We start from the raw sequence: 17,321 nt of genomic DNA on the forward strand, positions 1-17,321 counted from the left end.
ACAGCAGAGAGGGCAAAGGCAACGGGCACAGGTCTTGATATGCAAGATGCTTGGAGTGTTTAAGGAGTAATATCTCCTCTTTTCCTGTAGCCTCTTGTTTTTCCAGGCACACTGCAACTAACAAACTTGCTAAAGCGTTTAGCACTTAACTGGATAGTGGATGATTTCCTCATCTACTGATCCTGGGGCAGTTTGTACCTAGGTTTACCATCTTCTTTCCTAGTTGCCTTTAGTTTCCAGTTTAAACTAGTATAATGTCACCATCATTGAGACATCCAGCCGCCTTGTCTTAGATCCAAGTGCCTCTCCATACCCAAACTTTCTCTTAAGGAGCCCTCTAAGATGGTACACTCTGGATGACAATAAAAGTTTGGGACACTTTTCACAGTTAGAAAGGTTATGTCTCACTTCTCAAAGATTAAAAGATATGGAACAATAAAACCTGTCTCATAGGGTTTTAACACTCAGATTAGATAATGGATTGTAAATTCATCCCATGCCTTACTATATTATAGTAAGCTCAATAAATATCAACTTTCTTTATTCTACTAAAGAATACCTTTCCTTCAAAGTCCACTTCTGTGACCTACTTTCCAAACTCATCCCCTCCTCCCACCACTTCCATATAGTGTTATTCCTGAATAAGGAGCTTATTTATATGAAGTTAAGTACAGCAGTGAGTGGAGATTCTTGCTATGAGCAAAGAGATTATAGAATAGGTAATACATGAGGTAGTTATAAATACCAGTTACAACCATGTGGCCATTTGCAGTAACAAAAAATATAATAGTTATGAAGTTACTTTCATTTTATATGAATAGATTTATGTATACATTAACCATTTTTAACTTCCATCTCCAGTTTTCCTGTCTGTAGTAGCATAAAATGTGCTACTACAAGTTAATTTGTATCTCCTTGTATCTCAGTAGTCAAGGTAAAGAATTCAATGGATCCTCTGATTCAGCTATCAGAGGAAAGAGCATCACCCCTAAATGGATAAATGAACTTGGTATTCTCTTTGAGGGAGAGAGGTTGCTTTGGTTGATTGAAGAAATAATTGCATCATATTAACAGGAAGCATAATTTTCCTGTTGTCCTTATTAGAAAGTTGTGTTGTTCGAGGAGGTACCGATGAATACCTAGTTAACAAGGAGGGAAGTTAACTAGTTAAGGCATTATGGTAGCTTTGTACTGTTTCAGCTTAACTATCTGGAAATCTATTTCCTCGAATTTGCTTCCCTTTTTGTTCTGGAGTAGGCTTGGCCATGAAAGCGATTTGTGTGAGTTTTGGAAGGTACTTGTGATGAAGCAGCCATATTTTTATGTTCCGCAGGTTGGTGTAGAGCTCCAGGGACTATGGCAATACATAATGTTGCTGCTGATCTGATAGTTCAACTTGTTATTGACTCACAACTCCTCTACCTCCCATCAGATCTCTTACTCATGTTCTCTTTGTATTAGACCAAGTATGCATGTAGCATGATGGCGAATGACATCCACTTCTCCTGAAGGTCACCCACCACTGTGAGACTGAAGGAGGTAAGAGACAGACAAGTTTTAGCGTGTCTTGCGGGTTCCACTGTCCTCATATACTTCCATACATGTCACAGTTTCTCCAAAGTTGTCCTCATCCAACTCTCCTTCACAAATGTTACTCTAGTTGACTTAGAGTGAAGACTCAACACCAAATACAAATACAACAGTTTTTATGGACTCTTCCACCAGCCCTAGCTACTGCCTGTGTTCTAACCCTTATAACTTATCTCTCAGTCTACGTCACTAGTGGTTCCCCTTCTCTGATTGTGCCCCGACACAAAATCTGAGAGGAAAGGACTAAGGAAATGATTTTCATGACGATTTCAGCTTCTAGACCCAGATTTGTGATATGAGGATCTTTAGGTGAAACTGTCATTTTATATTCTTATGGGGAAAGTTTTCCAATTTAGACAACTTTACACATGCTCTGGATGGTTGACTTAAAAGTCAAAAATTCAAGATGAGGATATAGCAGTAGACAGTTACCCTGGACACCTGCTTCCAAATGACATGGAAGGAGCTTTCTTTTAGTATTAAATCTTCTGATCCAGACCACAGATGAAACAAGCACAGGACTATCATTTCTTGTCTGGGGTCTGCAGGTGTGTATTTTGGCGGTAGTGCTGCAGCAGGGGTGGGAGGGAGTGGGGTTGTGGGGGAGGGGGTCTTCTCTCTTATCCAGCTCAGGAGTTTTTGTTCAGCTTTTCCTATCACTTCAACCACTGTGAGTTCCCAAAGAGCACAGAAATACTTTGCAGAGTCTTCCAGATTTAAGGCTGAGATAATGAGGCTGATGGCTTTACGTGATCTCTGAAAATTTATGGAGTAGCGGCCATCCCTTGCATTCGGGCTATAAGAATTCTGACCAATAAGGTAAATCATCTCTCCACGGGGAAGTTGCTTATACCAAAAAATGTTATAGCTGCTCCAACTTGTCTCATACTGACAGTTCATGGTGGCTGACTCCCCAACTTGACTGGATATGTCTGGCTGGTCTTGAGTAACTTTCTGGGCCACACCAGATCCTGTGGAAAAAAATCAGAAAACATAGATGAAGCAGTGAATTAAATAGTGTAGGAATTAGACTCATTTAGGTCTCCAAAATAAAAACCAAACTGAAATTATAAGACGCTTGCTTTTCAACAATCCTCCTTTCCTCCCCAAGTCCCTGTGAAGCTCCACGCGCCTGTGTGCAGTCCTTTCACCCTGAACACTCACACCCATGCTTGGAAGCATCCCTACCAGAGAAGGTGAAGGCCAGGAGCACCCAGAGCAGACTGGAGAGAGGCATGAGGCATGGATTCCCCTGAACAAATGTGCTCAGTCTGCCTCAAGCTGAGAGTTCAGTGTCTCTGTGTGCCTGGCAGCACGTATACATAGTACCTGGTTCCTGTGTGACTCCTTCAAACAGGAAGTGGGGTTTGTCATGTTCAAGGTAACGTCGTCTGTGCACAGATGGGAAAAAAAGTGTGATTCACCACAAACCTTTACTTTGTCTATTTTTCTTTCACTGGTAATTAAATTACACTGAGTCTGAAAAAAGGGCTTCCCTGGTAACTAGTTGGTAAAGAATCTGCCTGAAATGCAGGAGACCCTGCTTCAGTTTGAGCCTGAAAGAGGACTTTGCAAAAGCAGATATTAGTAAAGATTTGAGCTGAGGGGTATTGAAGAACAAACAAGTTGACATTCATTGATGATTATTCAACAGAATAATTTTGCCATCCCATCTAAAGTAGGATTTGTTTTTTTAATTTTTACTGGGGTATAATTGGTTTACAATGTTTTGTTACAACAAAATGAAATGTCCATGGACAGAGGAATGGATAAACGTGTGGTACATGTGTACAATGGAGAGGGGTTCATGCTTGGGAATGCCTGTAAGAATTAAAGATTTTAAAATTAAAAAAATAAAAAACTAAAAAAAAAAAAGAAAAGAAATTATTGTTGCTCTTGAGTTGCTAAGTCCTGTCCGACTCTGTGACCCCATGGACTTTAGCCCATTAGGCTCCTTTGTTCATGGAATTTCTCAAGCAAAAATACTGGAGTGGGGTGCCACTTCCTTCTCCAGGGGCTATACCTGACCCAGGGATTGAACCCACATCTCCTGCTTGGCAAGCAGATTCTTTACTACAGGGCTACCAGGAAAAACCCACAATGAAAGCACTCAGCCATGAAAAAGAACAAAATAATGTCATCTGCAGCAACATGAACAGACCTAAAATAAGATGTAATATTAGCTATGAACACTTCTTGTAATCTATTTACTTACTAGTCATTCATTTAGCCTATGCTTACATTTCTCCATCCAAACTCTAATTACTGTATTTAAAAATTCACAGACTTTGGCCTTGGAGAAAGGCAATCTTATTCAAAAATTTTAACGAAATTTTTCCTAGGTTTTAGAGCTCTAAAATATTGCTAAAATACAAATGATAACCTGATACCTCAGCTTTATATGCACTCTTTTTTATGCATAGCTCTATGAAATTTTGTCACAGGTGTAGGTTTTTGTACCACCACTAAAATCATGATACAGAATTGTTCCATCTCTCTAAAGACAACCATTTTCACACCCTCCCCATCCCTGCAACTGGTGATGACTGCTAGCAGATGCTGATCTTTTCATCTCTATATTTTGTCTTTATGAGAATTCTATATAAGTAAGCTCATACATTATGTATACAATCATAAAGATATGTTAAGTGTAATCATCTACCATGTAGTCTTCTGAGATTGACTTTTTCTTTTCACTCAGCATTGAGATCCATCTAGGCTATCGGGTGTAGCAATACTCTGTTTCTTTTAATCACAATAGACTGTCTCTAACTTAGGATGAATCAACTTAGGATTTTTGACTTTCTGGTTTAGAGAAAGTTATGTATGCATTCACTACAAACCATACTTTGAATTTTGAGTTTTGATCTTTCTCCATGCTAGCAGCATGCTGTATTACATCCTCTGATGGTTCTTGGTAGCAACAGTGAGCTGAGCTCTCAGTCAGACCCAGGAACAGGAGGGTAAACAACTGATACACTTACAACCATTCTGTATCCATACAACCATTGTGTTTTTCACTTTCAGTATAATACCTTTAAGGTAGGCCAGGCGAAGCTCTGACTCACAGTAGGGTAAGTATATTCAATGCATTTTCCACTTACTGATATTTTCAACTTAAAATGGTTTATTGAGACTTAATCCTATTGCAAGTTGAAATAGATCTATAAATTATATTTTATTGTATGGATGTTCAGTTCAGCTCGGTCACTTAGTCGTGTCTGACTCTTTGTGACCTCATGGGCTGCAGCATGCCAGGCTTTCCTGTCCATCACCAACTCCTGGAACTTACTCAAAATCATGTCCACCAAGTCAGTGATGCCATCCAACCATCTCATCCTCTGTCATCCCCTTCTTCCACCTTCAATGTTTCCCAGCATCAGGGTCTTTTCCAATGAATCAGTTCTTCCCATCAGGTGGCCAAAGTATTGGGGCTTCAGTTTCAGCATAAGTCCTTCCAGTGAATATTCAGGACTGATTTCCTTTAGGACTGACTGGCTTGGTCTCCTTGCAGTCCAAGGGACTCTCAAGAGTCTTCTCTAACACAAAAGTTCCAAAGCATCAAATCTTTGGCGCTCAGCTTTCTTTATAGTCCTATTCTCACATCCATACATGACTACTGGAAAAACAATAGCTTTGATTAGAAAGACCTTTGTTGGCAAAGTAATGTCTCTGCTTTTTAGTATGCTGTATAGGTTGGTCATAGCTTTTCTTCCAAGGAACAAGTGTCTTTTAATTTCATGGCTGCAGTCATCATCTACAGTGATTTGGAGCCCAAGAAAATGAAGTCTGTCACTGTTTCCACTATTCCCCCATCTATTTGCCATGAAGTGATGGGGCTGGATGACATGATCTTAGTTTCTGAATGTTGTAGTTTAAGCCAACTTTTTCACTCTCCTCTTTCACTTTCATCAAGAGGCTCTTTAGTTCTTCTTCTCTTTCCGCCATAAGGGTTGTGTCATCTGCATATCTGATGTTACTGATATTTCTCCCGGCAATCTTGATTCCAGTTTGTGCTTCATCCAGCCCAGCATTTCACATGACATACTATGCATATAAGTTAAATAAGCAGGGTGACAATAGACAGCCTTTCCCAATTTGAACCAGTCCATGTCCAGTTCTAACTGTTGCTTCTTGACCTGCATGCAGATTTCTCAGGAGGCAGGTAAGGTGGCCTGGTATTCCTATCTCTTTCAAAATTTCCCACAGTTTATTGTGATCCACACAATCAAAGGCTTTGGCATAGTCAATAAAGCAGAAGTAGATGTTTTTCTGGAACTCTCTTTTTTGATGTTTTAGCTGATGTTGGCAATTTGATCTCTGGCTCGTCTGCCTTTTCTAAATTCAGCTTGAACATCTGGAAGTTCATAGTTCATGTACTGTTGAAGTCTGTCTTGGAGACTTTTGAGCATTACTTTGCTAGCATGTGAGATGAGTACAATTGTGTGGTAGTTTGAATGTTCTTCGGCCTTGTCTTTCTTTGGGATTGGGATGAAAACTGGCCTTTTCCAGTCCTGTGGCCACTGCTGAGTTTTCCAAATTTGCTGGCATATTGAATGCAGCACTTTCACAGCATCATCTTTTAGGATTTGAAAGAGCTCAACTGGAATTCCATCACCTCCACTGGCTCGTTCATAGCGATGCTTTCTAAGGACCACTTAGCCAAGATGTCTGGCTCTAGGTGAGTGATCACACCATCATGGTTGTCTGGGTCATGAAGATCTTTTTTGTATAGTTCTTTTGTGTATTCTTGCCACCTCTTCTTAACATCTTCTGCTTCTGTTAGATATATACCATTTCTGTCCTTTATTGTGCCCATCTTTGCATTTAATATCCCCTTGGTATCTCTAATTTTCTTGAAGAGATCTCTAGTCTTTCCTATTCTGTTGTTTTCCTCTATTTCTTTTCATTGATCACTGAGGCGGGCTCCCTTATCTCTCCTTGCTATTCCTTGGAACTCTGTAGGAAGCCCCAGGACCAGTAAAATGACTCTCAATAAAGTTTATTTAGATTGTTAAAATGAAAAATACTGGTATTTCTTAATTTTTAGAGGATGCAAACTGCACCTTCTCCCTGTTAGCTGAAATATAATTGTTTATACCACATGAATGGCAAGTTATCAGTTTTCAAAAAAATTATAAAAGCACCTTGTTTTATGAATAGCCATTCTAGTTTCAGAAATATATTATAATAGAGATGCCCCCGTAGATACAAAAATGAATTACAAAGATATATAAAGACAACACTCTTTATGATAGCACAGCAATAGAAACAATTATTTATTAATGGAAAAGCAAGTAATGACAGAATGTCTCAGAGTACTACATGGACATTGTAAAGAATGAACTGGACCACTTCCAGGTGGCACAGTATTAAATAATCTGCCTGCAGTGCTGGAGACAAAAAAGACCAGGTCTGATCCCTGGGTCAGGATGATCCCATGGAGGAAGAAATGGCAACCCACTCCAGTATTCTTGCCTGAAAAATCCCTTGGACAGAGGAGCCTGGCAGGCTACAGTTCTTGAGGCTGCACATAAAAGAAGCCTTTGGAACAGGAGAATTGTTTGTATTTTTCTCACTTTCAGCTTGAGACTAACACACTGGAACCAACATTTTATTGACGCAAGAAAGAACCATGACAAACTGTTAATGCTTCTCACTTGATTTCTGTGTTGCAATTAGATTCTTAGTAGCCGTATAATACTTCTCAGCCACATCAACCAATGAAGCCCCACTTCCTTGTCCTCCTTTTCACCTTTTCTTTATCCGTCTTCTTCCCTTTCCTTCCCTTCATTATCCTCGTCTCTTACTGCTCTCTGACTCTCCTTCTAGATGACTCTGGATTTGCTCTCGTGACTGCTCCCCTCGATGTGTCCCCCCTTCTGGCCACCAGAGATACTGCACAGGTGCAGCCCCGTCTGTCCCAGTGTGCTTCTGTCAGGACGCAGTAGTACACAGCGGCGTCTCTCAGGGTGATCTGGGGCAGGACCAAGGTGCTGTCGGAAGCTGTGTTTAGAGAGGCCATGCTGTTGTTCACGGTGCTTCATAAGCCATGAATGACATACTGTGGGCTCTGATTGGGATTTTGCTGATATGTATGTATATAGTCATTTCCACCAACGGTATAGTTATTACAAGGCAGGTTTATATCCTCTCCTTCAGCACAATCCATGGAGCTGGGCTGGGTGGTCTTAGCATCAATCACAGTCCCTATGGGGTTAAGAAATCAAGTTAGCTCCAGAGCACAAATCAGTGTAATTCTACGGATCAAAGTCATAACCCTCTCATAATTGTCTGGCTCTAACCCCTACTCCAGTGTTTCTATTTATGTCCTGCAAAAATATTATTGGTGTTCATTACTGGACTACAAGGAGATCAAGCCAGTCAATCTAAAGGAAATGAACCCTAAATATTCATTGGAAGGACTGATGCTGAAACCGAAGTTCCAATACTTTGTTCACTTGATGATAAGACCCGACTCATTGGAAAATATCCTGATTCTGGGAAAGATTGAAGGCAAAAGGAGAAGGGGGCTGCAGAGGGTGAGATGGTTAAACAGCATTATCGCCTAATGGACATGAATTTGAGCATACTCCAGGAGATAGTGGAGGACAGAGGAGCCTGGCATACTGCCATCCTTGTACGTAAAATGTTGCATACAACTTAGTGACTGAACAACAACAAAATTATAGAGACCAAAGACGTGGCAAGAATCAGAGATCCATAGGCTTTGTTCCATGGGTTGTTGGCTCAATAGACCGAGAGATTTCCTACAACCTGCTTACTGCTAAGGACTCGTCCGGAATCACGGCCATGATTTGACCTGTCATGTAGAAATCTGTCCTCTTTAGCAAACCTGCCAACCATTTCTCGGTTCCATCCCTGTAATGCTGAATACAGTACAGGGAGAGGAGCAGAGAGCAGGTAACTGTGTGGCCCTTTGCCCTCAAGTCACCCCTTGTAGACATAACACTTACCCAAGGTCAGAAACACAGTTACTCCATCACCAGCCTCATACTTCAAGGAGAAGCTAGGACCACGGGCTCAGAGCTCAGACTTGTGTCTGATCCTTGGCTTAAGGAGGTTCCAGAGAACAGAGGCAACAGCTGTTGGTAAAGACTCACAACCAGTGCAGCAGATACCACTGTGTTGTTGCCAGGACCTTCTCAGCCAGTGATCAAGCAGTTCCTTATCTAGGTCTTCCTCCCCTATTTTAGTCATGTCCCCCAAAGATGGTGAAACATTCCCAGCTCAGTGTGCAGTCATCTGTGAAGTTAAATGTCTGGTTCTGGCAAAGGAACACCAATCACAGTGATGTATCTATGCACAACCATTGATCTATCATTTGTTTCTTAAGAAATTGGCTGATGCTCCAAGAAGCTTGTGGAATGCAGTATTTAATCCCAGAAAAATGCACTGAGCTCTGTGTTGTAAGATGATGAAAATTCCTAGCCATGTTTCAGAAAATCTTTGGGAGGTTCAAAAGTAGGATGTGGTCTGGGAGGTGGAAAGATTAACATTGAGACTAAAAGCTACACATCCTGGAACTCAGAGCTTTTGTAAGTGTTCTTGGAATCATGCGTCTATCGCCATCTAGGTAGACATTTTTCATGCATCTGTTCTTAATATACTAACTGATTGACATAGATGGTGTTCACCTCATCCTCCTTGGTCCATAATCTTCATATTCCCTATGCCAATGCTTGCGGCTGTTGTGCAGCAAGGATGCTAAGGCAGAGTAATAGAAAGAAAGGCAAACCAAGTGCGATTCGGGTGGAGATGAGTTTTGAGTGGTAAAAAAAAAAAACAAAAAAACAAAAAAAAAAACAACTGGAGGCGGGGAAAAAGATTTTAAGGAATAGAGAGGTGAAGGGATAATCAGAGCAGGGAAATGGGAAAGAAGTGTTGAAGGAGGTACATGGAAAAGGCTTAGGCTATTGGGCTAAGATCCCTTGAATCCTTGACCAAACACATTCAACAAGGGATAATAAAGCACAAGTTGTCTACAGAAGATGAAAGCATGTCATTTTTCCTTTTTTTGGCACATCAATGGAAAACAAATTTCCCTTCCCTTCTCCCAGAAACAGTTTTCAGATGAAGCAGCCCCCTCTTGTGACTGAATAATAGAACTGGAGAGCTAAACCCAGACCCAAAGTCAACAAGCAACTATTTGAAAAGTTCCTCAGATTTGAATGTAAATAGGCTTCCCAGGTAACTCCCTGATGGTTCAGCTGGTAAAACCCACCTGCAGTGTAGGAGACCCTGGTTCGATTCTTGGATTGGGAAGATACACTGGAGAAGGGACAGGCTACCCACTCTAGTATTCTGCCCTGGAGAATTCCATGGACTACGGTCCATAGGTTCACAGAGTCAGACATGACTGAGCGACTTTCACTTTCACTTCAGGTGACTCTAGTAAAGAAATCACCTGCCAATGCAGGAGACTTAAGAGACACAGTTTCAATCCCTGGATTGAGAAGATCGCCTGGAGAAGGGCATGGCAACCCACTCCAATATTTGTGCCTGGAGAATCCTTTGGACAAGGGAGCCTGCGGGGCTATAGACCATGCATTCACAGGGTCAGACATGACTGAAGCGACTTACCACACAACACACACATCTTATTTGTAATACCTCTGTACTCATCTGTAGTCCTAAACACTCTATAGAAGGTTTTAACTATCTTTGATTGCTTTATTGCAGTCATATGATTTTCACTTCTTGATCTCTTTAATTTTCATTTGTATCCAACATTCCCATATTTAAAATTTACTCAAAAGCCCATATAATTCAAATGTTTATAAGAGAGGTTGGTACAGACTAGGTGCTCAAGAATTGTCTGTTTGCTGAATGAGCCAATGAATTTATTGAATTTAATAAAAATGTTATGTTGAATACTGTTTAAATTATTTAAATTAAGGGATTTGATTTAGGTCGTACATAAATGGCCTAGTGGTTCTCCAGCCTTTCTTCAATGTAAACCTGAATTTTAAAACAAGGAGCCCATGATCTGACCACAGTCAGCTCCAGATCTTGTTTTTGCTGACTGTAAAGGCTCATCTCCCACGCTAGTAAAGTGATGCTTAAAATTCTCCAAGCCAGGCTTCATTGATATGTGAACCATGAACATCCAGATGTTCAAGCTGGCTTTAGAAAAGGCAGAGGAACCAGAGATCAAATTGCCAACATCTGAGGATCATCGAAAAAAGCAAGAAATTTCCAGAAAAACGTCTACTTCTGCTTTACTGACTATGCCAAAGCCTTTGACTGTGTGGATCACAATAAACTGTGGAAAATTCTGAGAGAGATGGGAATACCAGACCACCTGACCTGCCTCTTGAGAAACCTATACGCAGGTCAGAAAGCAACAGTTAGAACTGGACATGGAACAACAGACTGGTTCCAAATAGGAAAAGGAATACGTCAAGGCTGTATACTGTCACCTTGCGTATTTAACTTATATGCAGAGTACATTATGTGAAATGCTGGGCTGGATGAAGCACAAACTGGAATCAAGATTGCTGGGAGAAATATCAATAACCTCAAATATTCAGTTGATACCACGCTTATGACAGAAAGCGAAGAAGAACTAAAGAGCCTATTGATGAAAATGAAAGAGGAGAGTGAAAATGTTGACTTAAAGCTCAACATTCAGAAAACTAAGATCATGCATCCGGTCCCATCACTTCATGGCAAACAGATGGGGAAACAGTGGAAACAGTGTCAGACTTTATTTTCTTGGGCTCCAAAATCACTGCAGATGATGACTGCATCCATGAAATTAAAAAGACGCTTAAGGGAAGGAAGGAAAGTTATGACCAACCTAGATAGCATATTGAAAAGCAGAGACATTACTTTGCCAACAAAGGTCCGTCTAGTCAAGGCTATGGTTTTGCCAGTGGTCATGTATGGATGTGAGAGTTGGACTATAAGGAAAGCTGAGTGCCAAAGAATTGATGCTTTGAAACTGTGGTATTTGAGAAGACTCTTGAGAGTCCCTTGGACTGCAAGGAGATCCAACCAGTCCATTATAAAGGAGACCAATCTGGATGTTCATTGGTAGGACTGATGTTGAAGCTGAAACTACAATACTTTGGCCACATGATGTGAAGAGCTGACTCGTTGGAAAAGACCCTGATGCTGGGAAAGACTGAGGGCAGGAGAAGGGGCCAACAGAGCATGAGAAGGCTGGATGGCATCACTGACTCAATGGACATGGGTTTGGGTGGACTCTGGGAGTTGGTGATGAACAGGGAGGCCTGGAGTGCTGCAGTTCATGGGTTTGCAAAGAGTCGGACATGACTGAGCGACTGAACTGAACTGAAAGTGTCTCTCCATCTTCGGCTGCAAGGAATATAACCAATCTTATTTCTGTATTAACCATCTGGTGATATTCAAGTGTAGATGGTCTCTTGTGTTGTTGGAAGAGGATATTTGCTATGACTAGTGTGTTTTCTTGGCAAAACTGTATTAGCCTTTGCCCTGCTTAATTTCGTACTCCAAGTTCAGACTTGCCTGAGATAAGTTTGCATTGCTTCCTGAGTTTGCATTCTAATCCCCTGTGATGAAAAGAGCATGTTTTTTTGGTGTCAATTCGACAAGGTATTGCAGATTTTGATAGAACCATTCCTCATAGATCTCTTTAGGTTCCATTTTGACCATAGTGTCACCATCACTGAAACATCCATTCATCCTGTTCTGGGTCAAGTGGATTCCTCATACCCAAATCTTCTCCAAGGAGCCCTCTAAATGGTACCCTCTAGATGACAATAAAGTTTGAGACATTTTTCACAGTTTGGAAAGTTATGCATGTCTCATTTCCCAAAGATTACAAGCATTGGAACAATAAAACCTGTCTCATAGGGTTTTGATATTTAGATTAGATAATGAATCAGAAATGCATTCTGCAGTCCCTGACATATAGTAAGTTGAGTAAATATTAACTTTATTTTACTAAAACTTGCCTTTCCTTCGGTGTCCAGATCTGTGATCTGCTTCCCCCTGACCCTACCCGCCCCCCCAACATCAGTTCAGGGATGGAAGCTTCTAGGACATTTACTTAATCTCTAATTTTCCTGGAGACAGTCATTATTTTTCCTTTATCCTTTTGATATCATATACAACTAGCTACATTGATACATTGATCCGCTCAGGGTGCTGAAAAGACATAGATGAAAGAGGTGAGGTTTGATTTTGGTTTTCCTAAAAATAGTAAAATCATGCTTAGTACCTGTTGGATATAATATTTTTGATTTGGATCTCTAAGATTTTGCCACTCTGGTTAACTGTTTTCTCTTCTTATTGATTTATGAGCTTTTAATATAGTCTGCATTTGATTCCTTTTTCAGAAATTTCTTTTTCATATATTGCTTTCCAAGCTGGCGTTGACTTTCCACTCTCTTAGCAGTGATTTTCAACAATGACAAAAAAAAAAAAAGCAATTTATAAATATACTTCATGCTCATAAGAATCTCCCTTGCAAGTTTTATTTGTTTGGTTTCTTTAGAAAATTTATAAATGCTTTCTTTCCTTTGTGACTGCTGTTGCTTGTGATGATAGTCAGGTATCAGTCTTAATGATATTTCCCAGAATACAATGCAGCAATTTCCTATGAGTATTAACAAGATTTTTTTCTCACTAAAGTAGACCCTTGGATTTGTCTTCAGTGCCTTGCAAACTTCTGCTAAAACCATACTGGTTGACTTGCAGAATTTCTTATTCATCTTTATTACTTTCCTCATAGCAATGCTCCTGAATAAGCAGCTATAGGAAGTCAAGTACAATAGTGAGTGGAGGTTCTTGTTATGATAAAGAGCTTATGGAGTGGGTAATGGATTGAGGTAGTGATAAATCCTAGTTACAATCATGTGGTCATTTGCAGTAACAAAAGCTATAGTAGTTATAAAATTATTTTCATTTTATATGAATATATTTATGTATACAGTAACCATTTTTAACTTCCCTCTCCTGTTTGTCTGCCTGTCATAACATAAAATATGCCACTACAAATTAATCTTTATCTCATTGTATCTTAGTAGTTCAGATACAGTATTCAGTGGGAGAGTGTGATTTAGCTAGAAGAGGAAAGAATCTTAAATGGATAAATGAACTTGGTATTCTCTTCGAAGGAGACAGCTTGTTTTGGTTGAATGAAGAATAATTGCTTCGTATTAACAGGAAGCATAGTTTTCCTGTGGTCTTTATTAGAAAGCTGTGTTATTCAAAGAGGTGCTGATGAATGCCTAGTTAACAAGGAGGGAAGTTAACCAGTTAAGCTGTTATGGTAGGTTTCTACTGTGTCAACTTAACAATTTGAAAATCTATTTCCCAGGATTTACTTCCCTGTATTGTTCTGGGTTAGGGTTGGCCATGAAAGAGATTCGTGTAAGTTTTGGAAGATAGTTATGATGAAGTAAGTAAGCCACCACTTCGCTGGTGGCTCAGATGGTAAAGCGTCTGTCTACAATGCGGGAGACCTGGGTTCGATCCCTGGGTCAGGAAGATTCCCTGGAGAAGGAAATGGCAACCCACTCGAGTACTCTTGCCTAGAAAATCCCATGGATGGAGGAGCCTGGTGCAGGCTACTGCTCATGGGGTCGCAAAGAGTTGGACATGACTGAGCGACTTCACTTGATGATGAAGTAGCATGTTTCTATGTTCCTCAGGTTGGTGTGGGGCTCCAGGCACTATGGCAATACACACTGTTGCTGCTGCTCTGATAGTTCAATTTATTGTTGACTTAAAATGCCTCGACCTTCCACCAGATATCTTACTCATGTTCTCTTTGTATTAGACCAAGTATGCATGTAGCATGATGGCAAATGACATCCACTTCTGAAGTTCACCCACTACTGTGAGCGCTAAGGAGGTTAGAGAAAGACAAGTTTTAGAGTGTCTTGTGGGTTCCATTGTCCTCATATATTTCCATACCTGCCACAGTTTGTCCGTGCTTTTGTCCACATCCAACTTTCCTTCACAAATGTTACTCTAGTTGACTTAGCGTGAATTCAACTCAACACCAAATGCAGATATAACAGTTTTTATGAACTCTTCCACCAGCTCTAGCCATTGCCTGTGTTCTAATCCTTATAACTTATCTCTTACTCTACGTCACTGGTGGTTCTCCTCTGATTGTGCCCCGACACGAAGTCTGAGGGGAAAGGACTAGGAGATGATTTTCATGACAATTTCAGCTTCTAGATCCAGATTTGTGATGTAAGCCTCTTTAGGTGAAACTGCCATTCTATATTTTTACGGGACAAGTTTTCAAATTTAGACAACTTTTGCACATGTTCTGTGTGGCTGATTTAAAGTCAAAAATTCAGGAGGAGAATGTTTCAGTAGAAAGTTACTTTAGGCACCTGCTTCCATATGACATAGAAGGAGCTTTTATTTAGAATTAAATCTTCTGATCCAGACCACAGATGAAGCAACCGCAGGACTACCATTTCTTGTCTGGGGTCTGCAGGTGTGTATTTCAGCCTGGGTCCTGCAGCAGTGGGGCTCTCTCTTATTAAGCTCTGGGGTTTTTGTTCAGCTTTTCCTATTACTTCAAGCACTGTGAGTTCCCAGAGAGCGCAGAAGTACTTTGCAGAGTCTTCCAGCTGTAAGTCTGAAATCGTGAGGCTGATGGATTTACGTGATCTCTGTAAATTTACAGAGTAGCGGCCATACCTTGCATTCTGGCTAGAAGAACCCTGACCAATAAGGTAAATCATCTCTCCACTGGGAAGTTGTTTGTACCAAAACATGTTGTAACGGCTCTGAATTGTCTCATATCGACAGCTCAGTGTGACTACCTCCCCAACTTGACTGGAAATGTCTGGCTGGTCTTGAGTAACTCTCTGGGCTACACTGGATCCTGTGGGGAAATCAGAAAACAGAGATGGAGCAGTGAATAAAATAGTATAGGAATTAGACTAAAAAAAAAGCCAAGCTGAAATCATAAGATGCTTGCTTCTCTTTTAGAATACCTACCGGAGAAGATGAAGGCCAGGAACACCCACGGAAGACTGGAGAGCAGCATGAGGCATGGATTCCCCTGCACAAATGTGCCTAGTTCAGCCTCAAGCTGAGAGTTCAGTGTCTTTGTGTGCCTGGCAGCGCATATACATAGTGTCCGGTTCCTGTGTGACTCCTTCAAACAGGAAGTGGGGTTTGTCATGTTCATAGGTAACATGGTCTGTGCACAGACAGGAAAAAAAGTCTAGCTCACCACAAACCTTTCTTTGTCTATATTTTTTTTCACAAGTAATAAAATTAGGCTGAGCCTGAAAGGGGGCTTTGCAAAAGCAATTATTTTAAAGGTTTGAACTGAGTGGAACTAAAGAACAAACAAGTTGATTTTCACTTATAATTATTCCACAGAATAATGTTGCCATCCCATTTAATATAGGATTTTTGTTTGTTTGTTTGTTTTACATTTTTATTGGTGTTTGGTTAAAGCAAAATGAAATGTACTTTGACAGTTCAGTTCAGTTGCTCAGTCGTGTCTGACTCTTTGCGACCCCATGAACTGCAGCATGCCAGGCCTCCCTGTCCATCACCAACTCCAGGAGTCCACCCAAACCTATGTCCACTGAGTCGGTGATGCCATCCAACCATCTCATCCTCTGTTGTCCTCTTCTCCTGCACTCAATCTTTCTCAGCATTAGGGTCTTTTCAAATGACAGAGGAATGAATAAACTGTGTTACTTTTATGTACAGTTTTATTATTGTTGTTCTTTAGTCACTAAGCAGCGTCTGACTCTTTGGGATCCATGGACTCTATCCTGTTGGCTCGTCTTTCCATGGGATTTCCCAGGCAAGATACTGGAGTGGGGCACCATTTCCTTTTCCAGGGATCTTCCTGAGTCAGGAATCGAACCCACATGTCCTGCTTGGCAGGTGGATTCTTTACCACAGAGCCACTGGGGAAACCCCACAGTGAAATTGCTCAGCCATGAAAAAGAATGAAATAATGCTGTTTGTAACAAAATGAGCAGACCTAAAATGAGATTTAGTATAAGCAATGAACCCTTCTTATAATCTACTTATTTACTAGTCATTCATTTAGCCTGTACTTACATTTCTCCATCCAAAATCTAAATACTTTATTTAAAAACTCACAGACTTTTGGCCCTTTTGGTTGAAAGGCAGTCTTATCCAAAATTTTTAACGTATTTTTTTTTATAGGTTTTAGTGCTCTACTTGGTTTTTTCAATACATAAAATCATTTCGACATCAAATGATAAAATATCAGTTCTTCTTTCAGAGTCTATTCTCTTTTTTATGTTTGTATGAATTTATAACAAGAATAAAATAATTATTCTTCTGAAACTTGATATTGAGTCTTATTTATCAGACTTTAAGGGGATCTGGAAATTCAGTCCCATTCCTTGCACAAGTAGAATTGTACTTCTTAGATCATGTGTTTTAGAATTGTTCTCATGTTATTTTTTTCTGTCCCACTTGCCCAAAGTGTTTAGTCTCACTAGCTAGTTGCTTGTTATTTTTCTTTTTGTTAAGTAAAATTAAAATAAGCATGTCGGTTCTTTCTGTGCCATAATACTATAATGCACTCCAACAAAACTTGGTATCTACAGACTGTAAGCATACACTATACCTCTACAGCACAGAAGGTAATGACTGAAATTTTGTAAACTGTTACCTGTTCATTTGAATGTAGCTGTGAATTTTCCATTTGGTTACCATTTTAATGGATGCATTAATATAAAAGAACCAAAGGCAAA

General features: G+C 40.2%; 2 gene segments (V, D, J or C); both read right to left on the reverse strand.

Annotated features, from left to right (window-relative positions):
* Positions 1–1,983: 1,983 nt before the first annotated feature.
* On the reverse strand, positions 1,984–2,827 carry LOC128054689 (T cell receptor delta variable 1-like). The segment is given in 2 exon segments: positions 1,984–2,561; positions 2,779–2,827. Coding segments are annotated over 2 exon segments (627 nt in total).
* A 12,100-nt stretch (positions 2,828–14,927) lies between these two features.
* Positions 14,928–15,616, reverse strand: LOC128054690 (T cell receptor delta variable 1-like). The segment is given in 2 exon segments: positions 14,928–15,451; positions 15,568–15,616. Coding segments are annotated over 2 exon segments (573 nt in total).
* Between the last annotated feature and the right edge of the window lie 1,705 nt (positions 15,617–17,321).

Source organism: Budorcas taxicolor, chromosome 10 (assembly GCF_023091745.1).
Source record: "Budorcas taxicolor isolate Tak-1 chromosome 10, Takin1.1, whole genome shotgun sequence".
Classification (NCBI taxonomy): domain Eukaryota; kingdom Metazoa; phylum Chordata; class Mammalia; order Artiodactyla; family Bovidae; genus Budorcas; species Budorcas taxicolor.